The 25,620-nt window shown below is 45.0% G+C and overlaps 1 protein-coding gene and 2 long non-coding RNA genes across 6 annotated transcripts; 2 read left to right on the top strand and 1 right to left on the bottom strand.

The window, feature by feature from the left end:
* Positions 1-407: 407 nt before the first annotated feature.
* PLEKHF2 (pleckstrin homology and FYVE domain containing 2) lies at positions 408-17,751 on the bottom strand. 4 transcript variants are annotated; one of them, XM_084510421.1, is made up of 2 exons: positions 16,920-17,751; positions 408-3,702 (listed from the first exon to the last, which is right to left on the bottom strand). In XM_084510421.1, exon 2 carries the CDS (start codon positions 3,686-3,688, stop codon positions 2,939-2,941), a length of 750 nt encoding a protein of 249 aa, XP_084366547.1. In that variant the 5' UTR covers positions 3,689-3,702; positions 16,920-17,751; the 3' UTR covers positions 408-2,938. The 4 variants fall into 4 exon arrangements, with proteins under 4 accessions (XP_084366547.1, XP_084366548.1, XP_084366549.1 ...); XM_084510422.1 differs by lacking the exon at positions 16,920-17,751 and adding an exon at positions 11,025-11,144; XM_084510423.1 differs by lacking the exon at positions 16,920-17,751 and adding an exon at positions 8,161-8,180.
* Positions 17,752-17,759: 8 nt separating this feature from the next.
* LOC311432189 lies at positions 17,760-18,881 on the top strand. The gene is made up of 2 exons (XR_014689881.1): positions 17,760-17,869; positions 18,596-18,881. It is a non-coding gene; the product is annotated as an uncharacterized lncRNA (long non-coding RNA).
* A 1,520-nt stretch (positions 18,882-20,401) lies between these two features.
* On the top strand, positions 20,402-24,713 carry LOC311432188. The gene is made up of 3 exons (XR_014689880.1): positions 20,402-20,515; positions 20,634-20,983; positions 23,687-24,713. It is a non-coding gene; the product is annotated as an uncharacterized lncRNA (long non-coding RNA).
* Positions 24,714-25,620: the final 907 nt, after the last annotated feature.

The following is a 25,620-nucleotide window of genomic DNA, read 5'->3' as shown; positions in this document are numbered from 1 at the left end:
GTTCACCTGCATCAAACGTGGAAGAGAAACAGCTTAATTTATCTCCAGATAACAACTTCTAAATCCATAACTACACTTAAAGTGCATCTTAGATCTCACCCTGCATGCATATTCACCCCCATCTTGCTAATAATCCCTCCTGAAAATGAATGCACCTGTTGGTTTTTATCTTGACCCATGTTTTTACAAACTGCCCTACTTTTTTTTCACCCTCGAAGGCCCACGGTTAAAGAAAATTAAACACATAGGCTTGAAGCTACACCATATATTTGTAAATAAAATAATTTGACAGAACAAGATTACAAAGTACGAAGTGAGCCCTTTCATGAGTTGGTAAGTACAAGAGAAGTTAATGTTACGTCTGTTGTAAAACTTGTAAAGTCTCAAGCAAATACCACCGAGGGATATGAGTTTTACCATAGAACACGGCTTTTTTAATACTTTCTCAAAAAGCTTGGCCCACACGCATCAAATGAGAAATCCCCCCATACACACAGACGCAGACATCGGTTTGGTTACAGCTTCAGGGATCAGTGCAGCACAGTGCAAGTTCCATTCACAGATAAAAATCAAGATATTTGAAATAGGTACACGAATACTCTGCAAAATACAGAACGTGATCCAACTCCTGTCCCCCAAAAAGTGCTGGGAAAAGCACGACGTAGAGAAACACCAGGAAAAATACACCCAAAAAAAAAAAAGAGATGGAACCTTTAACAAGTTAGTATTTGACAGTGTGAGAAAGGAAAACAACTGAATCGGGAAGAACATTTTTGTTAGTCACTCAATGTATGTACAAGGGAAGTTCACGTCTCGATTCCGTACAGAAACTGAAGCTGACAAGTCTCCACTCCTGAAACTTCAACGCTTTGAGCAAGAGAGGTACAGCAAATAGCTCTATTGATTGAAAGCATCATCTCAGAATAGCCCATCGTCCCATTCTGCAGGGCAGCATCCCCCTGTCTCTCAAGGAATGAGCGGATGGAATTACCTATCTCAGCTAGGCTCCGAGTATCTACAGTTGCATATTGCTTATCTGGTAATTTTACACAATCTTCCTGGTCCCCAGTCTCTTATCAGAAAGCATTTCCACCCCCACCCCCTTTTTGTAAATGTTTATTTCAAAGCAGATCAAATCCTTTTCAGTGCTTTTTTTTTTTTTTTTTAAAAAAGTTATTTTCAGAAATTGCCCAAGCTAAAAATATTACCGTGACTTTCACCTGAAGCACCGTATTGCAGGCTATTAGCGCAGAGTGCCTCCCTGAAGATACTGAGTGCATCTTCAGCTCCTAGAAATCTGACTGCTACGGCTCTGAAGTGCTCAGCTACTTTATTTCTTTCAAATGACTGACGTTTACAGCGTACAGAATGGGAGACTAGTGCAATATGCAGCATCGATTGTTTATTCAATAAATATTTATCCCAATTTTCGCCATCCGAGGCAAACAGTGCAGAAATTGTCACTTAAAGATATACCAAAGTTTAACATTTTTTTTTTGTATAAAGTCAGTTGCTACTATATTCATACAGCTATTTCAAAGAGATTTTTTTTCCCCTTCAAAATTGATGCTACCATTATAAAAATATAAAAACATAGCATTTGGGGGGCTTAGCACATCTTTGCAAGTCTAACTTTTACATTTACATAAGAACACGACATTTCAGTATTCAAGAACTTGCTAAGAGTAAAAACGAGCACTATGGTAGAGACATTTTCTGCACTTTTATAGTTCTTAAATATATCTTTCTTGGTCCTGGGTACACACTTAGAATGAAAGAACTTGCATCTCACATTTATCCTGAGGTCAGCTGTGTAAAAAGGACAGCCAATTTTATGCAGATATTCGCAGGCTTGTTTGTTCAAAATTTGAGGTTATTTTTAAGCGAGCCAATAAAATTTGTGAAGAAAAAAAAAAAAAAAAGTGAAAGAACTCTCACCCACGTTTTAAGAAACTAGTTAGTGTTGCGTTTGGGAAGTATCTCCAAAAATATATCAGCTATCACAGCAAAATGCTAAATCACCCCCCTAAAATCTCTGTGTGCATTTGCCAAAGTTTAAACTGCTCTGAAAAGAAAACGTAGCTATATCCCTGTGAAAAGTCACCCTCAGCTTCTCATCTCCAGATCCCAACCGCAATGGGGTGGAGAGAACCCCACCGAAGGGCAGGGGCATCTGCAGCGTCTTCGGGTCTGCCTGGACGGGTGAGGACGTGTGCTCCGGGTCTCCGTCACCCGCTGTGGGTACGCAGCTGTGACCTGTTGACAGCTCCACTTGGAACACAGCAGTTATTCCCAATAGCACCAAGGATCTCTCAGATACCAGCATCAGGTGAACACAGACAACACGGAACAGGTTTCTAGTCTTCCTGAATCAGCAAAAAGTGTTACAAGGCACTGCTCGGTATAGGAAGTCATAAATAAGAGCAAAACGAGACAATTTCCAAGCGTGGTGACATTCGGGGTTGTACTTACGTCACATTTCAACTCACCATATACCACGGTTAGAAGAACCGGACGGTCTACGGGATTAACCAAAAGATCACTGTTCTGTGCATGCTTTGCTTACCATTTTCCTCCCCATACCCAAAACACGTAACAACACATCAATAGGAAACATTAGGAAGTACAGGTTGTTAAATTAAGAAAGTATTTTTGAACTTTCCAATCTTCCATTGAGTCTAACCTAGACATAACTCAAGTATGAGAGGCTGGAAAATGATCTGATTGCAAGTCTATCCCTGCAGAGGAGTGAAAAACCTATTGTCTAGAGAGTTCATAGATTGAGGCACATCGCAGCTGAAGATATTCAGGCATATTTTATGGCTAGAACAGGATTTTTCTGGGGAACCTAACTACAGGATTCCCCAAAAGCAGCTCCGTATGGTCTGAAACACAAAATTGCAACATGTGGAAAAAAAAATACACAAACTTTTGGTCCTTAATCGCTACTGTCTTCATCATCGTCATCATCCGACGCATCGTTTAAAGAAGACTTAGGCGACTGGCTGTAGGAGTCTGACCTAGCCGACTGACAAGCAGTCATCTCCCCCGTCGAGAGAAGGTCGTAGCAGAAGTCGCAGATCCGCACGGGCTTGGAAGACTGGCTGGGGAGGAGAAACCTCTTCTCGGAGCAAGGCCCGCAGACAACGAAGCCGCACTTGCGGCAGTGGTGGCGACGGTTGACGGGCGTGAATTTTGCTTTCTGGCAGCGCATGCAGACGGTGGCCTCCGAGTCCGGCACCCAGACAGCGGCGTGTTCGTTACTAGGAGTCTTCCCGCTCTTGGAAAGCAGGTCAGAAACGCACTTGTTGATGTGGTTCATCCACTCGGACTTCTCCGTCGCGGTGGCGGCGTAAACCGCGAAGGACTTGGTGGGCGTCTTGATGAGCCACCCATTGCGCAGGTCCCCTTCGTCCTGGATGGAATCGATGGTGACGTTTTCCAGCGGGATTATGTGCTGCTTGTTGTACTTCTTCTTCTGGATGACGATGTTGCCGTAAACAAGAATGTCATTGAAGAGGAAGAACTGCCTGGCTTTGGGCTTCTTCCTGCACAGCTTCGTTAGGACTCCCTCTCCGATCAGGACGCGACCCGGGATGGTCAGAGGCTGGCCGGCTGCTCCAAAGCAGTTTTCCACGATGCTTATCCTTCTCGTGTTTGCCTCGCTGTTTGCCAAGCGATCCACCATCTTTCACGAGTATCCTAAAAAAGGAAAAAAAAGGAAAAAAGCTGGTTGTTAGAACAACGCTGATCCAACAGCAGCCTTCCACGAGGAAGGCGCCAGCCCCACGTTTCTTAAAATATCAAACCGAACCCGCTGGCTCGCAGGTGCCAACTCGGGCTAGATTTAAACAAGTATTAACTCCTAAGAATTTTTAGCAACTGATTAGTCCTTTTTAGAAGCAAAAATGTTCCATCCAGCTGACAGCTATCTTTATCGCACAGACAGCACCTACAGCAGCTCTCGGGAGCTTCTGGAAACGAGGAGGAGGCTTCCCCTCCAGCCAGGTTGCTGCGAGCTGGTTCAGTGCTCATTTCTTGCCTTGAACCACATCTACATCCATCCCGATTACGCGACGCACACTGGCTGAGCACCATGCAAGAGCAGTCATGCAGCTCTCAGCTGCTCCTGAGAAACAGCAAGTGACCTGCGCTGGCTGAAAGTTTAAGGCAGGGAGGCTTTATATGTCAGGAAGTGCTGATAAGATAAGCTGCAGAATAATATGTTCCGATTATGGATTAAAACCACCCCCTCGTCCTGCCCCTAGCAGCGCACAAGATCTCCTCGTGTAAGGGTTAAGGCGTTAAGGCACCCAAAGGAGAACCGAAAACAAGGAGCTGCTGGAGTGATTCATACCTCCAGTCCTCCACATTCACCTCCCTTTTCTTTCAGATTTACACTGCCTGCCTTCTCCACAGGACCAGCCTTTAGAGGAAACAAGGCCTGGATGCTGCTCAGACCAGCACAACACTCATCGCCTCCATCTTCTTCCCACAAATTAAAGCTCCCTGACAGAACAGCGATGAAAACTCTCCTCCGTGCTGAAATTCATTTGTGGAGAAATCTCTCATCAGGCCTCATCTCCATACGTGTGCCGCCCTTGCTCAGATCACACAACCCCACAGTTAAACGAGATTAAAAATTAACTTCTAAGTTACTGCTTTGAGAGTTAAATCAGCTCTCTGAAACACAATGTAAATGAACGCACTGAAATGGTGTCACACGGGGACTTACTCAGCTCTAGCTGAGCTGACCGTTTTCAAGCTCTGCACATGACATCACCTTGTACCAAAGCCTGGCACCAAAACCAGGAAAATCTATTCGAGATGTTACCCAGCACGTCTGCTGAACCTTTTCTTACCTGCCTCGCAGCTTTAGTTACGGTATTTCACTATGGCACTAACCAGTTCTATGCCCTGAGAGAGGAATTACAAAGCCACCTAACATGAAATTTATTGTGATCTGCAGGAAGTTGGGGAAAATCACAAACAGGCTGATAAGAAAAAGGGTTGAAGAGATGTAAGACACACAGGCAGTTACAATTTCCAGCAGGTATGAGCCAAACCTAAAAGACAGAAAACAAAAGGAGGAGAAGAAACATGGGTGATCTCCACTGTTCTTCCCATTAGATCAATTAAGCTTAGTGCTAGGAAAATATTTTTTCAAGCCATCTTTGCTGCAAATCACACATTTGTTTTTTGGTCTTCAACCAGAATAACCACCTCTACCTTCTTTATTAAGGGTTGTGAGCGCTGAAATGCTGGCTGCTCATCTCTGAGGAAGAGACGGGGAGTCTGCGGGGAAGGAAGAAAACCAAACCAAAGCAACCCCAGGTGATTTCAATCTCCTTCCCCAGACACGTTTTTCCTGTTCCTCTTTCCAAAGCTTTGTCCATCGCTAAACAAATCCCTACATCCTTTTGCACACTAAGTTTAATGAGAGAGGCAGCTCGACCTTCCTTCTGTGGCGATGCTCCACGGAGTGCAGGGAGACCTGGGAGGTGCTCAGCCAGGGCCTGGCTTCAACTGGTGAGTAAACAGAAGTATTCCAGTCGATATTAGTAGAATTATACCCCCCCAAACCCCAAAATGGACACAAATGGACCCCTCAAAAGGGGAAATCTGCCAGCAGGGTGCTGAGGGCACGGACCGGAGGAATACACGGCGCTGCTACCACGAATGGGCGCGCAGCACCAAGCTGCACTTCCAGATCATTTACCCACAGATTACAACGAGCTAAGTGCTCTCACTAGGCCATGGGGGAGGAAAAAAAAATCTGAAAGGCAAACCCACCCACAGCCATACCGCTGAGTTTCACTGCTGGTGTGAAATTACAGCGACGCGCGGCGCTCGCTGCCAGTAAAGAGCGAACTCGGCTCAAGGTCACCGCGCCAGTTTTCAAAATACGAGTCCCTGGGAGGAGAACAGAGGGGAGAGAAGAGGCTAAAGGTTTTAATTAAATGTTCCCTGGGACGACCTAGGGGAAAACAGCTCTACCCGGGAGTGTTTGATAATCACCGTGGCTCCAAACCAAGGCACATGACTCCCGGCCTGTGCTGCAGGCCCTGCGCTTGGCTGGCTATTGAAGCAACCACTTACCAGGCTTTCTGGGAGAATTTTGGGCAAGTTAAGGACTATTACGACAAAAGTATTAATAAATAGATCCTCACATCTCTTCTAGATCAAAGCTTTTTTCTATAATGTTCAACTAATTCTCGCCCAGCAGCCCCAGCTAAGGTAACGAAGGCCACGGGCTGCTGGCGGGTCGCTCCACCTTCTTCCAAGGCACGAGCTGTGGTTTTCCACACTGCAGGACTTTTTAAAATAAGCACTCTGGCATTTTGCTCATAATTTTAAGCCTTAAGTAAAACGCCGTGGAACTTTTGACCCCGAGATGCCGCGGTTCAAAAGCTATGGGAAGTTATTCCTTACCAGCCTCTTGAAATTACAGCTCCTTCTCTTCAAGTGTGCTCAGATAAAACTGTAGGAGATAAGAGATCGTACCCCGGAGCCGGGTGGCAACACCCTTTCCTCTGCCATCTAAGCCACTTTCTGTGCTTTCTTCTGAAGTTCCCACTCTTTCCTTCTGGGAGAAGCAGCTACTGGGTTGCTGCCCTCCAGATCTGATCGAACGCTGCAGCCCTCAAGCGATGGCACACTGCTGGAAACAAGCCCCAAATCCTCCCCAGAGCGAATGAGGAATTAAAAAAAGAACCACAGGCTTCAACGTGGCAGGCTGGAGAAACCCACTTGAGGGGAGAGCAGAAGTGTTTCACACACAGCACCCACAGACTGAGGCCGCACAGTCAGAAACCTCAAACCTGGTTGTTCAGGCTTTTACCAAGTTTGGCTCGTTTCACGGTTTTTGCATACAAACTCCCCCAAAACCCCAAGCCCTCATGCAAGGACTCGGTTTGTCTTTAAGGATGGTCAGCCCATCACACCAGATTCCTTTCTGCAGAATAAACGCCAGAATAAACAGATCCCCAGCTCTGAAAAGTTAGCTACCTAAAATATGCCACTTAAAGGCGCTAAATTATTTCAGGACACCAAGTATCTTCTACTTTTTCTTTCTTACTTTTACTTTTTCCTCCCAAGAAGCTTCCGCAGAAATAACAGCTCTGTATCGAGATCTTATCTCCCTCTTTTACTCCGGTTTTACATTCACATCACACCAGCGAGAACAATCGTTGCACAAGTGATCAGAGGTGGGTGTTCCTCAAACCTACCAAGAGCCAACGAGTTACCCCCTCGCCTAACAGCACGCACACTCAGGATGTCAGCGATTTCAATAAATACACAACGCCCCTGACAACTACAGAGCATCGTCACTGTACACTGAGCAAGTCGCTCTGCACATAAATATTTCTTTTTGCCACCGTATCCCGGTGATCAAACCGAGTTTTCCAAACTCAGCGCTTCTGCAGATGTTATTTAAAGCAGGAGAATGTTTATTCTGCGTGCTGAAAAATAAAGCAGAAGCAGCCCTACCTGATGGAGCTCCACAAGCCAACCCTGCCAGAACGACACTGTCATCTCGGCAGCTGTCAGATCGCCACAAAGCAGAAGCAGAGATAACACCCCGGCAGTGATTGGAGGGGAGAAACGAGGTGAAAAAAAGACATTCTGCCTTACTGATGTGGGTTGCAGGCAGCTCAGCACAAAGCCATTTCCTCACCCCAGCTCATCGTGACCAGCACCACCTGCGAGACAGGCACCGAAGGTGCACAGGAGAGCCCAAATTCCCCATTTTTTTCAGCAAAGCAGAGCTCCCCTGCTTTCTGGCCTGGACAAGAACAAGTCCCATCTAGCAGGCAGCCCCTGCTAACAAGCATTAATTAATAAGCAACTCATTTTTAACATTATTTTCCTTCACTGTTCCTTGAAGGGAGGAAAATGCTACCAGCCTCGCCGTAATTGCCAGGTCAACCATCATTATCTTTACAATTAGCAATTAAGCTGTTAGCAATTAGATTTAACACACTGCAGTAACGCAGACCAGGCGGTGTAGATTTTTTTCAGTCGTGGTATCAGGATGCAGGCAGCTCGTTCATTCATTACCACCTAGGTACATTCACAGTCCAGGCAACAGCTTTGAAGGAGGGAGGAAAAAGAAGTGTATTTAAGCTGCTGGAAAGGGTACAAGAGCTCAAGACTAACCACACAAAGGTCTGTCTTGTCCTGAAGCTGCAGCGGATTCTGGATGTTTCCAAGCCTGTTTCAGTAATGCAAGTCCCATAAATTTCACTAGCCATGGTATCTGGTCACACAGCTTGAATGGGTGAAACGAGACCAGAGCAAGCGGGGCCATGATGTAGGTGCTGCTGCAGCGAAGCAAATGCTGGGAATCAAAAAAGGGAAGATTCAGGAACACAGGAATCACAGAATAAAGAAAGAAAAGGTAGAAATAGATCTAAATGAAGGCACCGAACACCTTGCCACCTGATAAACATTAAACTTCTGATAGTTATCCAGCTGTCATACAAAGTGCTGGTGCTCACATCTGCGTTTCTGCACATGGACAGTGTCAGCAACTGTGTTCCCCCTGCACATTCAGGTGTAAGCCACTTTCCTCCTTGCCTAAGGAGGACATGCGTGCTTTAGAATGAGAGTTTTTGCTTAGGGCCACTTAACAAAGGGGTTACTCTCTCCTTTGCCTTAAAAGAGAGAAAGGCTTCATCATGTCTGACTCCACAACTCATAGGTTGGAAGAGAACAGAGATTTCAAATAGGACTCCATCCTGTTTCAGGATGTTAATCACACAAGCTAAACATACATGAAAGGTACAGAAAGGTTCGATAAAGCTTTCACAAAACAGAAACAAGCAAAGTGTAAGCCTAGGAAAGACAGGGAGTTATCTGCAAACCAGATACCTCATCTGCATGAGATGACTGATTTGTAAGGAGATGCCTCTCTTGGAGCAAAGATCACCCTTTCCTCAAGAGCAGTTCATCAGGCACAATCAGTCCCTTGGCATGTATTAATGCTGCCCATGCCTTTCAGTAACAGGTTTCAAATAATGTTTATAGACTATGTTTGCATGTCATACAAACATGAGCCTTCAGCTCTCCCCTTGCACCTCATCCGTGCAAGGGAGACGCTCTAATTTGACCTACAGCTGAATAAACAAAACACAAACAATTAAGTTACCTAAAAGCCTCATACAAACCTATGATTTAAAGCTCTGCCACAGTAATTCTGTGTCTTTGTGGACCAGCTTTTGGCTACGAAGGCCCATCAGGACTATAACACAGTACTCTAATCTCCAGTAACATTACTTGTAGTGTTCATAAGAACAGCACTTGACTTTCTGCACTACCGCCAAGAAAAACACAACATAAATTTTTGATGTGCAACCTGATTTGTAAGGAAATCTAACAATTTGTAATGCTTTGAAAACAGATCGGTTGGAAAAAAATGCTGAACTAAACACAGGCACAGCAGATATTCCGCTTTTCTGATATAGCTCAGAGGAGAAATCGGCATAAATCCTACTGTGGCCTCACCGGTTCCACCTCCTACACAGTCTCCTTCAACACATGCAAAAAAGGATGATGCCATCACTCGTCCCAAATGCTTCACTGTGTCATCTCGGTTGGCAAAACGCAGCTTTCTGTGCACTTCGCTCTAATAGCTGTAATCAGAACCCAGGTGCTCGTGCACGAACCAGCGCTGCCTGTCAACAGCCATAAAGGTCGTAATAAAGAGCTGGATTCATGGTACAGAAATACTACGAGGAGAGACTTAATAAAATAAAGAAATAAAGTTTAAATATGCAGAATAAAACAAGGAGGAAAATGAAAGTTTAAGTATCCATTAGGGCATTCATGAATTCTTTAGTATTTCATTCTGTATCGTACAGTTACTTAAATGCAGCTCTAATGACTTTACTTTAATTAAATATTTCAACTACTCTCCGTTTGATTTTTATAAAAACAGTAAAAAGGACCAATTTTACAATATGTAAAGCCGAGTGAATTTAGAAGACGTTTCACCCCCAAAAAAATGTTAGGTTGAGAGGAGAAAGGAGCATGACAAACACTTCCCAAAGGTCTTTACCACTGCTTAACGCTGACAAGTAGCAACCTTGTTCCTGCACCAGGCTGTCCTGGATGCTATTTAAAACAGAGACAACTGCAGCTTAAAGCCCCATCCCACCTTCTAACAAGCAATCCCCTTCACAAAAGCATTCCTGGAACTGCTGCGTTTTGCAAACTGCCTTGCCCTCAATACTGCCAGCAGCCGGTGAGGACGCAGATAACCTGCTGGTATCAAAGATGGGAGCATCAAGGACAAACAGCTCCATCACGATACTGCAAAGAAGTAAAAAGGAGCAAGAGATTCAAGAGCCTATTTCATGGTAGAGATGTCAGCAGGAAACGAGGCCCCTCTGAAGTTTTTCTGAGCCCCCTCTGAGGTTCTTTGGTGTAATCTGGATCCAGGATCGCTGCTGACTGATCTGGTCTATGACCGCAGCGCTTAGAAAGGTCCCTGTAGCAGGACTGGATTGACAGAATAAAATACAAACCTTTCCTTGGGGTAGTGTATGCTGTTCCCTCCTTGCACCATTTTTTCCACCCTTAGTGATCACCAGTATGAAATAAAATCAAAATAAAATAAAATAAAGCTAAAACACCACATGCTACACCGTTTGTGGATGCTCTGCCTTGCCCCTGTTTTAGCACCCCCTGAATTAACTCCCAGGTGAGCAGTTTGTCGTGCCCACAGACATCCTGAAAGCAAATCCATTTGCCTGGTTGGATGTCACCCTAAGCCTACAGTCACCATAATAACCCAGGCAGATCTGTTCTGCTGGGTTTGGTTTTAAATAAACATGACAAGCACCTTACCCTTAACATTTACAATAGCCATTACCCCACTGAGCTGAGAGAGGCCAAGGAGATTTTGATGATGGAGGCTGTTCCGAGGTAGATCTTTACAAAATATGTGACCTCACGTTCCCCAACCCACTGCCAAGCTCGTTTGGATACGGGGAGTTATTTTTAGCAGAAGATCTTCCTACCTGTCCTGCCAAACATTAGCACAGCAGGAGCAGAGCGATGCTCTCTCACTGTCCAAGCTGCTCTGCTGAAAGTTTGCTCGCACGCTGCCAGAACTGCTGCATGCAGGCAAAAGCAAGCATCGATTTTAATGCTCCGGGACTGGATTCTGCACATGAGCTTCCAATATGGGGTGGTGTTTAACTTCAATAAACTTCAACAGAAAAATAATAAAATTTAAAAAAAAAAAAAAAAAAACACTGATTTAGCTTCCTGGTAAAGAGACGTGCCAAATGAATCATAATGCAAAATGACCACAGGGGAGGCAAAGGGAAAAATATGAAAAAGGAAGAGGGCTTTAACCCATTAAAAACACAGATTGCTGAGTCCCAAAGCTGTTCCCACGGCTCTCTCCCTGCTGTAAGTCACAACAACTCGCTCGACACAACTCCCAAGCCCATTTATCAGCGTGTTTTGGTCCCAGGAAAAATCAAAAATAAAAATCAGAGTGGCTCAGCACTGCTCCTCTGCAGAGCCAAACAAGGCTACCACGGGATTCCTTGCCTGGGAAGCAGGGGCAGGTGCTGAGATGGGTGCTGGCTCGTGGGAGCTAAAAGCCAGGCAATCACGGCAAAGGGGGAGAAGGGACCTTGCTGATAAAGCCTACGAGCAAATTTCTTGTGAGAGATCCAGCTTTTTCATGAGATCGGCTGCTCATTACCACTCTCGGGCTGCTTTTTACAACAACCCGTGGTAGCTGATAGCGTTTTTATCTCCCGGCATACCAAGAAGCTGCTGCTGGAAAGCAGCAAGCATTTCTCCATCCCCACCCAGCAGCCTGGGACTCGAGCAGGAACAGGAGCAGCTCCCTAAGCTCCATCCCTCTCCCTTTTTCCCAGCCCTGACTCAGGATCCCCTCCCCTTACCCTTCTGCTGACGAGCTGAGCGCTCCCCAAGCATCCACGCAGTTTGGCAGGGCTCTGCTCGCCAACCCGCTGCTGCCGAAGTCAGAAAACTCTCAGCACCTTTCAAGCTGTGAAAGGAAGAGGTTTCCACCTGCACTTGCATGAGCCAGGTACATACACACAGCTGTTTTTTTCATGACGTCCGAGCTCTTCCCCAAACCCTCCACGACTCTGAGCAGCTAGCAGCAACCTCAAAGTTTCCTCAAAAAAAAATAAAAAAGCTGCAGGATAAAGAGGTTTCTTTACCAGTTCAGTAATTCCCAGCATTTTCACAGAAGTAAACAGGACACAAGCCAGGCAATAACACTCATCACTTGAGAAATCAGGGAACCTTCACTTTAGGAGACAACCCAAATCCCGTATTATGTTGCAGGGATGGTTTTAGGTGGCCAGGTGACTGACCACTACCTAGCACAGTCAGACGCAGCACATTTTCAATATCATAGTAGGCAAACAAACACGTTGAGTTTCTTCAAATTCTGAAATCTTCAGGTTTAATTACAGCTTACTTTAGGACGCCTGATGACACCGGGGTGCTGGAATCGAGCATCCGTCACCGCTGCCCTCCAGCAGTATTTAAAATGCATAAGCCACACTCATGCTCAGGGGACATTTAGCCCTTTTTTACATCTGACAGCCATCAACAAAAGCCAGAAAAAAATGCTTCGATTCAGCCAAAACCTGTGCGTGAGAGGGGCAGTTCGTTCACCTCCTTGCTACTAACCTTGGTCAGAATTTTGGGGGGAAAAAAAAAAACAAAAAAAAAAGAAAAAAAAAAAAGAAAAAAAACAACACACTCACTGCCAAGCACAGCTCTCCAAAGAGAAGTACGCTGAAAAGTTGTCTCAGAAGTTTCCTGTTATCAGCTGTTGACAGCAAAGTCTGGTGAAATTTTATGGAGGGGGGAAAAAAAAAAAAAAAAAAAAAAGGAGGGGGTGGGGGAAAAAGGGTGGGAGTCAGTTCCTGAAAAGTTCCTGAAAGAGGCCTGCAATCACAAAGGGTTACAGCACACGGCCTTCTTGGGAAGTGCACTCGCTGCCCTTTCTCCTTTTTCCAGCTTGTCAAACGTGCTTGATGCATGTTCAAGCTCCACAGCCAGCCCTCGGAGCATCAGCACGAGGCCGCGATCCTGGGGGCTGCTCAGGCCTGGGCTCTCAGCCCCTCACTGCTGCATCAGAGGCGACAGGATCTGGCAGAAACTGAGATCTGCACAAACACTGGCGCTGAAGTTAACAGCTCACAGTTCTCAGAAAGATGCTATCTGACGACTCGAAGAGCAGCGCGTGCGGCACCCTCGTTAACATTAAATTTTCATTAGCAAGTTGAGCATACACTTCAGAAATGCAAATGCCACGGCCGCCGCCGTAAGTTTTCATTTTGCAGAAGGCCTGCCAAGCACTGGGAGCAAAAAGGTTACCTCTGGACGGCGTGCTCGGGGTAAAAGAGGCAGCTAGCACAGGGCAAAGTGGCAACACGAAAGGCAGAGATAGGCATCGCCATCTAGCAGCCCCCCCGATCTGTTCCAATCTGTAAAACTTGTCAGGAGATCGCATCGCAACGCGGCAGCTTGCTGCTCGCATGTCATCCTCTTACGGCCAGGAACAGCACCAGGAGGGGGAGTTGAGGGACAACGATCATGTAGTTGAAATCCTGAAGCTTCAGCTTTTTCCTTCTTTTACATTTACAAAAGTGCCTAAATCCCGCTATGTTACGTACACAGTATTCTGAACACGGTTTTACATAAAACATCAAAATGAAAAGGGAAAAAGACTCTTTAAAATATTTTTTTTTAATCCTTAAATTGTTCCTCACGACAACAAATTTGGCAACAGAATAAGTTTCGCTGCACCCATAGCAGCAGCACTCTTACCTACTTATGCAACCTTAAGAAAACAAATGAAACTTAACAGGGCATTTTTGACTACGTAGGATTAAAACATCATGCTGAAAAATACTCTTCTGCTCAGTAACACTTACACACAATAATATTTCCTTTCCTAAAAGGAGAATCTTCATCCAACAGCTCTCACACAAGCAGACCCATTCATTTCAACAGCACTGATCACACAGCCAAAAATTTGCAGGACTACTTGCTAACACAGCTGTCATCACAGCTTAGAGTTTATGACAACGCTACAATAATCTTTAGCATGACAAGCATGTTCTACCACACCTATACGCAGAGTATTTTTTTTTCTTCCCCTCTCAACTGTAAAAACAAGTGCTCCACTAATCACGAAAACAAGAAGTTGTTCTACAACAGCAAACTCTGTGTTTGCTGCACAGGGAGAAAGTTTTAAAAACACGGCTCTACTCCAAGAAGTGTGTTTTTGCACCTTGCTTCTTCTCTTTCAGAACAATCCCCAGATTATCATGTTTCATCACGTCACTGAATTAATCCACGAGAGCAGTAAAACGTGCATATATACAATCATCTATCATTAAAGAAGCACATAAATTCAATGGAGTGGTGAGCTTGAATATTAACAGAGCTTGGAACAAGTCACAACTGTACCTTTAGCACTTAAAGCTGTACAGAGCAAGGTTTAATTTCTTAATACAGAAACCAAGAACAAGTCAACTAACTCCCTTACCTAAAAACATCTGAGAACCTTACCCATAGTTAGCTCCAGGGTTCCCCTATTTGACATCACCCACTGATAAATGGCCTTTACAAATAAAAAATTTGCACTTTCCTTGACCAATACTTCTCAAGTTTTAGCTTACATTCTTCCAGAAAACGCCATCTGCAAGTATAAAAACCTCAGCTTCACCTCATCTACGTGCCATATTTCGACCCTGAGCTTTCACTTTGTGGTCCAGCTCTCTTTGGTGAGGACAAGTCACCAAAAATGGTACGAGAAAACAACATCTGTACCCTGCCTGCTGTATCTCACCTCACTTCAACCTGCAGTATCCTCACCTTCACTGCTCTGACTGCAGAGAGAAGAAACTTTCCTGCATCCACTAACCACGGTGGTGGAACCTAAAAGTCACAGTGACATCTGAGTATAACAATTCAATTTCTTGCATCAAATATTACAAGCATTCACCTAAATATTTTACTTATGTATATGAATTACATTCATTTGTTTTTAACAATATCATTTTAGAGATTCTAATTTTTGTAAACTCGTGCTTCAGGACGTTAAGGGCAAATCCTATTAGCCCAGGGACAGAAGTTTCAGGGACTGTAGTTTCAGATTATAATTTAAGGAAGACAGAAAGCGGTTCTTGCTAAATAATTTCATCGCTGCATGTCATGAAAACTTGCGTCTAGGTGAAAAGACACTGCCCTGCTTCCTTCTGGATGACACGACAGAGAAACAGATCCAGCTTCCTCAGCTCCAAGTTTCTACTCACTGCCTTTCATTTAGCATTTCAGGGACTTCCTCTCTGTGGTTTCCTACACAGGACTCAACTCACAACCACTCCAAGAGCCGCATGGCCTAGCTGTGTTCAGAAGCAAGAATTTGGGGCTTGTGCTTACAAATGCTTCACTTCTGCTGCATTTTGGACACTCCTGGATGCCGTTTTGAACAGAAGCAGCACTGCCCTAAAACACCCGGGAAAGCGTTGCTTTTAAATGTCACGTCAATCAGCTCAGTTTGTTAATTACAGAGGGATTTCTCACCGGATTAGTCAACAGCATTCAGATGATAGTTTAAATGTAAAAACACTGCTTGCTGTGCTGAAGAGCTGCCTCCTTTCCTCATGGTTTGAGTGCACGCACAACAAACCTACAGCCCTCAGAACCGATCCCATTGTCACCCTTTAAACACTTCCCTTCCTTCAGCCAGCCAGCCCTGAACGAACCCGTGCAATTCATAGAACCGAAACCTGCGCTCTTACTTCTCCTTACCTCAGGCGGCAAAGAGGAATTGGCGGTCTGGGCTCTGAAACCCCTTCCAGATCTGAGGGCCTGCTTTCAGGCTCGCTCCACCTGCGGCACCAACCCTTAGGGTGTCGGGCACCCCAAGCCCTCGGGCACAGCCTGCCCCGTACCCCCAGCACCGCCTCAGCTCCATCCCAAGGCAGACAGGGGATGCTGGTGGCTGCTGAAGGCAGCTCCGGCTGCCGAGAGCTACGGGACCAACACCTAACGTCAAAACTTGAGCCATGAGCTATTTTCCTCCGTGGGGACACACTAGGTGCCAGGATGCACCGCACAGCAGGCTAATTCCTTGTTTTCTCACCCCAATTAATAGTTTAGTCGTTTATAAGCACCAGTGCCCTGACACACAGCGTTTCAAGGGAGGCGAGAGGGAAACCAGGCGGCAGCTTCACACTGCTCACTCCGCTCCGAGAGGGCGACCAACAGCCCGTGCTGGCAGATGCACCGCCCGCAGTCCTACAGCTTTTATTTTTTTTGGGGTGGGGGGGACACACAGCCTCCAACACTTTTGGGCAAAGGGGATTTAGGGTTTTAGGGCCAGGCCGTGGGGCAGCTGCCGCCACCCCGCGTCCCCGTGCGGGCAGCGCGTCAGGAGCCGAGGAGTTCCAGGCACTTATATAACACCTCGAAGCTGGCTGTTGCTTGTTGTTATTTTTTTATTATTTAATTCCCCCTTTCGGAGGCGAACTGCTTTCAGACAGCCCCGCGGCGCGGCGGGACAAACGAGCGCCCACCGCTCCCCGCAACTTCCCCGCAGCTCCTTCTTCACCCCCTCCTCCACTCCCTCAATCCCTCCTTTATTCCTTCTCTCCTTTATTCTCTCCTTTATTCTCTCCCTCCCTTCCCTCCGCCCCAAGCCCCTCGCTGCCGGGGCAGCTCCCCCGCCGCCCGCCCGGCTCCCAACATGGCCGCGGAGCAGCGGCCGGCGCTCGGGCAGGGCACGGCTCCGCCACCGAACTTTCCCCTCCCTCTCTCCCCGCCCGCTCCCGGCGGCCGAGCCCCGAGCTGGACAAGCGGCCGAGCCCCTCGCCGTCCCCAAGCTGGCCTCCAAAGCTCACCCGGCTCCGCTCCGGCTGCAGCCGCCGCCCGGCCCCGCCGCGCTGTCCCCGCACCGCCGTGCTCATGCAGCCGCCGGGGCCGGGCTCCGGGACACCGCCCGCGCGGGGCGGTGCCGCCGCCATCTTGGGAGGAGCCAGGCGGGCGGGAAGGGCTGAGGCGAGCGCCCGAGGGTGGAAGGGGATCCTCGGGACACGAAAACATCGCTTTTGTTTTTTTCTTTTTCTCTTCAAAAACACGTTTTCCTGCCCAGCACGCCAGCCAGGGGCAGGTGGCCGAGGCTCCGGGAGTGATTTCCCAGCAGTGGGCGCTGAGGGTGGTCACGTTTTGTCACACAAACATTTGGCAGCGCACGGAAGGGAGGCAGCAGCTTGTTTTTAGTTTGAAGAGCTGCCAGTCGGCTCGGAAAAACCGCCCCTGGCTTGCTAAGCACAAATTGTACCAGCAACACTACCGAAGGCGTAAATACAGAGGGGAGGCGACAGCACGGCACAATCCTTTATGCGTTAACTTCACGCTGGGTGGAAGAAAGGATCGGAGCCCCCCACGATACCACAGGAGTCTGCAAAACGTGCGCTGTGTAAAGAAAGTTTCCCTCGTGTGAAATACAGCAGGGTTCCACGTTACAGCTAATTATTGGGCAATAAGGCAGCTGGCTTTTCTGGGAAAATAAATAAATAAATAAATAAAGTTGGACATGCCCAAAACCTTCTGCATGGGTGTGTGACGAGCAGCGCGGGCCACTGCCACGCATCCGCGCCAAACGTGTTGTTCAGCTCTGCTGTTCAGTGAGTGAATTTCCTCCAGAACAAAAACAAGCAGGGGAACCAAAACAAAATCCTGTCTGGAAGTTAACAAACCCGATCCCTTTCAGTGATTTCTGGAATTTCAAAACATTCCCTGATGAAGAGCCAACAATCTGTAACACAGAGAGAGAGCCTGTTGAAGGACAGTAAGTCTCCAGACAAAAAAACTATGAAAAGCCATCAGGGTCCTATGCAGAAAACAAATAATGGCCACAAAACCACGTATGCATGAAAACCACTTCTATTAACACTTTTTTTTTTTTTTTTTCTTAAGCCATATTGTAACTTTTTAAGCTCTGGTGTGGACTATGCAGTCCACCAGCAATAGTTTTCTTTCCTACAGGCTTTTTGTAAAATATGGGAGTTTTCTTTTTCACTCCTATCATTTCTTCACTCCTTTTTGGAATCTGTTCATTTAGTCAAAAGATAGAAGGGAAAATAATAATAATGTTTTAAAGCTCTATGATGCCCCAAACAGGCCTCTTATTGAAAATTAACAGCAGTCATACTAAGCCCTGTTTGACATCTGCTTAGCTTTGTGCCCTGTCCCAAACAGCGCCTACTAGTGGAGGTTTAGGAAAAACAAGTGAAAATAGAGCAATTACCTTGAACTGAGCTTCATGTAATAGAGGTTGCAATTAATATGTTCCTTAATAGACACCAAGTGATAATGAATCCTTAAATTTATCTAGTTCCTTTTCTTTCAGCTTCATAAAGTCACATGCAAAGGTATTTATTCGTTAAACAATCATTAGTTGATGATTGAATTATTTGATTCAGAATAGAATATATTTAATGATATAAAATTAGCAATATAAAATGTACAGATGATCTATAAACATATGCTAACAAAATTTCACTCCCTTCTGTAGGAGCCGGCACACCCTCTGCTTGTATTCTGAAAATAATCACTGCTTGCTAACCTTTGATCAGTTACTTCCTGGCAAACCCACCACAGCCAACTCATTGACCAGCCAGAGCCAAGGATGAACTGTGGAAACATGCTGTTAATCATTTCTGAACACCTTGATCCTCTGAGTAGGATTCAGGTCAGCAGGTGGTTTAACTGCGGGCGGGTCAAGGTGGGATTAGAATTGTACTCTTGCCATAAGAAAAAAAAAAAAATCATTAATGGTTCATAGCAAACTGACCACAGCTGCAATGGAAATAGCTGAGTGGTAAATAAGGATTCACACATCATTTTAATGGAGCTGTATTTGACATACATAAAATTGAAAGAATATGGCTATTATTTTGCATGTAATGTTAATGAGAAGAGGCATTCAAAAGAAAATCAGTTTGATATCCTCGGATACAACTGGTTTTAAGCATTTCATTTTTAAAATATCTGAATGTATGGATTTCTTTTCTTTTTCTTTTTTTTTTTTTTTTTTTTTTCTGTGAAAGAGCACATTTGTCTCTTTAATATATTATAAGCAACGTGCAGTAAAATTACATCAGTAATTGTGCATCTTTTAAAAATAACTTCATCGAGTTTACATTAACAACGTGGATTTCTGTACATTAGATGTCTACAATTTTTTTTCAAAAGCTGTGAAAGTTGCTTTAGAATTACATAAACCACTGCTGCTTACTGGAGACCTTGCACCGCTATGTTAAAGAGCCAGTATCTGTACACGTACAATAGAAACTAAACTTGGGGATTCAAATTCAAGACCTCAGGTCAATTTGTAACTTCTCTCAGTTAAAATTGCTTAAATGTGTTCCGTAAATTTAGCCAGCCCCCAGCTGTGAACTGGAATTCAGGTGGATATCTGCAATTTTTGGCCTCAGTTTTCAGTTGAGCTATTTCCATTTACATCTTCTGCAAGCATTTTACACCTTAACCTACCCTAAAAGCCACAAAGCACAAACAGATCAGTTATTTCTGAACGGAGCTCAAGATACACTCCAATGTAATGCTTTTTCTTTCTGCCCCTCTGCTGCACTCACCACACAGATGAGGCACAGCAATAACCATTTAACACCATATCTTAACAAATAACAGAGCCTGAAAGGCTCAAGCCAAGCTCATTTTCTGATGCATCGTCTCTCCTGACACTGTTTCTGCCTGTTGCTCACCATCTGTGTATTCAAAATCTCTTCGGAACTTGAGGGCAATTTCTGATCAGTCAAGGGAAAAGCAACAAAACCCATTGTTTGTTTTCGTGTGGTGAGAATTCGTAACCAAGAGGGCACACTCACACACCAAAGGTGTGAAAGAATTTGGAAGGGTAGCAGCCGTAACAACTGATGCCTTCCCCTAATGTTTAGAAATTAACATAAACACAGAACTTTCAGTTTATTTGGTGTTTGTCCCATCTCTTCAAATATTCACGTTCTTTTTTCTGCCAGCTTTCATTAAGTAACCTGTAACGCTGAATTCCAAGCTTGCACTGTTGAAATCAGAAGACTGTCACCACCTCTTTTAAGAAATTAATCTGTTAAGACAGATTTTTTAAGGAGAAAGCTTCAGCAAGACCAAAGTTTTGTCTTTTCTGGCTTTCCAAGTGCCATGAAGGCACAGCATTTCTGCAGTTTAAGTGTATCTTAGTAAAGGTTTAGACTATATGATTTGTAACCATACAAATCCCATCAATTTGTCAGGAATCTGGCTCTACGAAGTGCTCTGCAAAACACTGAAGGAATCCAGTCCCGTGTGTTCATTCCTGAGTAAACCATACGCTGAAATTTGGAATTCCATCCTCAAGGTGTCCTGCTCGGAGCCGTGGGTTAAGAGGCTGAACTCTGGACTGAGCGACTCTGCCTGGACAGAAGCAAGCAATAACTCGGTGAGGAAAGCGTGGATAGCTCGTAGGGTGCTTTTACATCTCCTGACGTTAGGAGACAACAAACAGATGTTATGCTGTATTTGAATCTTTGTTGTTTTTGTGTTGTTTTTTTAAGCAGTGATAACAGCGTCTGGTTGTGGGCTGGCAAGGAAGGATTTTCAGACCTCCATCCCTGCAGCAGTGCTTCGCAGCAAAGCTTTCCAGCGGACTGAGGCCTGGATCCCGATCTCAAATGCACATAAACACCCAATTCCCAGTCTCGGGAGAGGAGCTGGCTGAGGTCTCCATTCCTGGGACACCCGTGAAGGACCACAGCTGTACGCTGTGCTCTTCGGTGCTCAGCTTGCCAAGGGTCTCCAGAGGATGCTGCATACGCAGAGCCTGCACGATGTGGTCATGAGATGAAGCTTGGTGGGACAGCTCTGAGCCTTCCCAGACACAGCTCCAGGCACCACGACGACTTTAAAGGTAAGGGGCTGCAGAGGTCAGGGGCAGCTGCTGAGCAGCAGCTCCTTGCATCGTGGTTTTAGATGCATGGGGTGAATTCCTGCTCTGCCTCACCTTAGTGGCTAATGCCCTTCTCTTCCACTACACAAAAAGCTGATTCTTCGCAGGCAAGCAGATCTCACACAGCTTCTGCGGCTACCGCTCAGACCTCTAATTTCTGAAAACTGCATCCATCATCCCTTACACATTGCCACCTTTGGCTCGGCTCCCCTAGGGAGGGTTTGGCTTTGGGTTCTTTTAAAGTTAGAGTGAAAATATCTGGGGGCAGTTGACTGAATCTGGGAATCTCACGGATTTGCACAGAGGGAAAACAGCCACCAACCTTTGCTGGGCTGTTTTGGGGAGGAGAGAGACCAGGCTGCTAAAGCAGGATGCCACATGCAAGCACTTTGAAGGCGCGTGGTCCTTCTGACACTGAAGAAGGCTGACAGTGATAGCTTAACTATTTCTCCTTCCCCCTCATTTAATTTTATGCTTATTTAAGCATGGCAATCTAAATAGGCATGGATGCTCTAAACCCCAGTGTTTCGCTCTGCCTGCAGTATCTAAAGAAGGTGTGAAATTACAAAATCCAAGCTTTCACGCTTCAGCCTTAACTGATTACACGCAGTCATAAGTCAAGAAACAGCATCTAGATACACTCTGGCAAAACTAAACACGCTCTCTGATCTTTTAAGAGTTTGGAGGGGTTTGTTTTGTTTTTTAAACTATAAACTGAGAGAAGTCTAAACAATCTCCCCAGCCCAGCCCCAGCATTTTGGCTTTGATTCTCCAGAGCACGGTGATTCTGATGTAGGAAACCGGAGGAGATGCTTTTGCATACAAAATTTCCCCTCCCTGCTAAAGTTCCTGTCCTGCTGGCACAGATTAGAGACCAAAGTAGGAGCAGGAAGAAAACATGACGTCTCCTTATATATATTGCATCATTGATAGTGTTACTTAAAACATCCTTTACATTCCTTTAAAATAATCCCAGAGAATAGCTGTAAATCCAAAATGGACAACAAAAACTGAGTGCTTCCTAAACTATAGCAATAACAATAACAACAACAATAAAAATAAATAAATTAGCAAAAGGAAACCTTATAACTTCTTACAGCAACTTGTCAGTGAATATGAAGAGTAAGTGGGCACACTGATTCCTTAGGTGCTTAAAGAAAAAAAAGCAAAAGCTATTTTTTTAATAGCCGATAAATTTTTAAGGCTGATAAATTACAACACAGATTATTTAATACAAGGACAAATCACTTAGAGCTCAACTAAAGATGCCCCATCTCATCATACCACAGCTTGAAATATGAATGCAGATTGTGTGCATTACAAACAACAACAACAAAAAAAAGGATTTCTGTTTTAAAGCAAATTCCAGCCTTTTGCAGCGACTGAAAGTGAGGTTTTTGTTGTTGTTTATTTTTAAACAACAGGCTGCACTACACGGGTAGCTGCCCCCAGCCCTTCCAGCAGGTTATACCCAAGTAGCTACCGCTTACAAGCTGCCATCCACTGCCAACTTGCAAAAAAAGCATCTCAGCCAGTTATTACTGCACGATTAAAGGTTCAGAAGTCCCCTCACAAGCATAAAGAAAAGGAGCATCCTCCATTAAAAACTCTCAGCTTTATTTTTTTTTTTTAAATCTGTGAAATAGAAATGGACATCTATGCTGCATTTCAGACTTCAGGCAGGTTTGGAGAAGCCCATCTGAGAGCAAGGAATCAAAAATATCCAGAGCAGATTAACCTGCTGCATATCTAGCTTACTCCTACCAGAGCAGGTTTCTAAAGTTCGCTTCAGATGAGAACATAAATCAGTGAATGATTATCTATGAATGGCTGCCTGTCTATAAAGGTAAATACCAATTAATTTATAGCCTGAACGTAATGGTTTGATTGTAAATTTTGTCCTGTTCTATGTACCTGTGGATGTTATTTTTTATTTTTTTAAAATATTTTTTTAATAATAATTTTTTAATATTTTTAAAAACACCATTCAGTGCTTAACCGAAAGGAAGCAAGACCATAAAGATCAAATAGATACACAAAACACATGGCCACGGAGGAGCATACCTGCTCGATCGCTGTTTTACAAGGGCTGGTTAACTAGCCATGATGCAATTAGGCATGGAAATTATTTTCAGAAGCGTAATTAGCAGCTAGCAACACATTTGCTAGTTTTTTTGATAGGTGTGACTGGCAGGTTAGCACCACTGTGAGGAAGTTGTCAGATCCAACAACAGGATGATTTTTTTGTAGTATGGGGAATTGTACATTGCCAGAATTGGTGAAATGAGTTTCTTACATGGCACCGACTGCAATGAAGAAATAAGTGGGGAGAGTGCAAGCAGCCACCCTACAAGCACCTTGTCTGCAGGTATTTAATGCCCCCATTCCCAACGCTGCCCCTAAGGGCAGGATCAGGCCCTGCGATCCAGGAAAGAACAGTTTCTGGAAGGACGCAGAGCAGACACAGATCGCTTATTCAGGCAGCCTCCCAGCATCTGCACTTCAACGCGCTGCTTTGCTTTCTAAGATCACCGAAAACTCTCTCGTGACCGAAGTCATAACTTGAATTTCCTTACTCCGTATCCTGTTTACTAAATTCACTGGTAAATTCCTCTCGCCGTGCTAACCGTTTGCTGCCATCACATGGTTTCTTGTCCACCCTAGAACAAATCGGCCCTTCCACTGATCCCTTTGTACGCACATCGCTGAGATTTGTTCCACTCCAACACCAAAGCAGAGCACTGGCCTCACGGCCTGGAAGCGAGATATCAGCGAAACAACCCAATGCAGTTGTTATGCTGCGTGGCTTCCCCTCTTTCCCTCCTCCTCCATCCCTAAGTTTCTCTAAGTTCCTGCCAAAAGTTAACTTTACAGGAGGGCGATTCTTTCTCAAAGGGAAAACAGGGCTGCTGCTATTGTCCTGGCTCAGCAAGCGAGGAACAAAATAAGGAGCAACTACAGAAAGAGACATTTGTAAGGCTTTCTCCAGGACAGAAACAGAGTGAACGTGCAGCTGGCCTCATAGTAGCAGCAGAGCCTAAGCCCTGGCTCTTCAATTGGCAGGAAGAGCTGTGGTGCCTACAGAGGAAGAAAATATTTTCTTTTAGCCAGACCCCTCTGCCAAATTCAAGAACACCAATGATACGATAAAGCAGCCACCTTCAGGAGTGGATACAGACTGAATCCACTGTATTTTACTTTTAAGAACCATTCAGCCTACTCCTGATCCAGTCTACATAGATTTTTCTAGGTTCATATCACCCTTGAGTCTTTACTATTATAGATGTAATGAAGCAAGATCCTGAGCTGAGCACATTCAAAGGGAAAGAACCCGCTGAAAGAAGGATTTAATGTTGGGTTCCTAAAACTTCCACCACACTAACAGATTTTGGGATTAAAAAAAAAAAAAAGCCACAAATTTTGTTGTCAGAGATTTGTTATGGAGCACCGTACACTCAAATACAGCAGGCCGTTATACAACCGAGCATCTGGGCAGATTAACTCCAATGAAACAAAATCTCTGGGAAAAAATAAAAAAGCTTATTTAATAGAACGAGGATGATGGCAGAGCAAACTACTGGATTTGTGTAACCGAATCACGCTGGATGTCAGGAAGCACTGTTTCACCAAAAAAAAACCCACACAAATCAAACATATTTTGCACTTAATCTTCAGAGATGCTAAGTACAAAGCTCCCAGTAAATTCCCACCAGACCCAGAGCAATCTTTCCAGAGAGACTAAAATGACCTGGAACATTCAGGAATATGTTTCATCAGACTACTGAAGAGAAGGAAATCAGGGAAGCCACGTAGGAGGGCATCCTGAGAGACACGGGGAGAATCAACAACGGGGCAGCCGAACCCACCTTACAGCAGCAGCTGCGGGCAGTGGCAGAAAGGGATAAGGGGGCAGGAGGAGGACAATGCCAAGCTAAGAGCACAGTGAGGAAGCGTTTGGCTGAGTTGGAGATTAAAATAATAAAGAAAAACCTTGTAAGAGTTTTCTTCACCTGTTGTAAAGCGATCCTCCCACTACCTAGAGTCACTTCAAAGCTCAATCTCATCACAGTGAAATAATTTCTGTGCTGTGGCTCTGACTAATTTCACCACTTTGAAATCCTACATAAACACTAGGTAACTGGAACAGCTGGAGCTTTTCCTGACAGTTTTCTTGCTTCCAACTCTGTGCAATCATCCTTCCAACCATGAGGCATCATTAGTACTTGCACGGAGTTCACACCTTGCACAAAACAGAACTGCTGAGCTGATACACACCGAATGTATTGTAACTGCTTCAGGGCACAAACAAAGGTGGGGATTTTTGTTGGTGTTTGTTTTTTGGCAGTGAAGAGGAAGCTATCAGAAGGATCCATTAGCACAGAACTTGTCCAAGAAGAACTCTGTCACATTGCTGTTATTACAAGAAAAGAGACAAGAAAAGTAATCTCAGACAAGGACATATGACTTGGCAGACTTGTGGAGCAGAGAGATCGGCCTAATATTCCAAGAACAAACTTAACTGCTGCCAGCAGGCTGACAGCTACAGCTCATGCACATCTGCTGCTTCCCAGGAACAGCAGCTTGCTCAAGGGTGAATT

Source organism: Aythya ferina, assembly GCF_964211825.1.
Source record: "Aythya ferina genome assembly, chromosome: 2".
In the NCBI taxonomy this organism is placed as follows: Eukaryota; Metazoa; Chordata; class Aves; order Anseriformes; family Anatidae; genus Aythya; species Aythya ferina.
The sequence above is the reverse complement of the archived record's forward strand: the minus strand, read 5'-3'. Positions and strand labels throughout refer to the sequence as shown.

Coding starts and splice junctions, on each gene's coding strand:
- PLEKHF2 (XM_084510421.1), bottom strand. CDS start 3,688: ATGGTGGATCGCTTGGCAAACAGCGAGGCAAACACGAGAAGGATAAGC.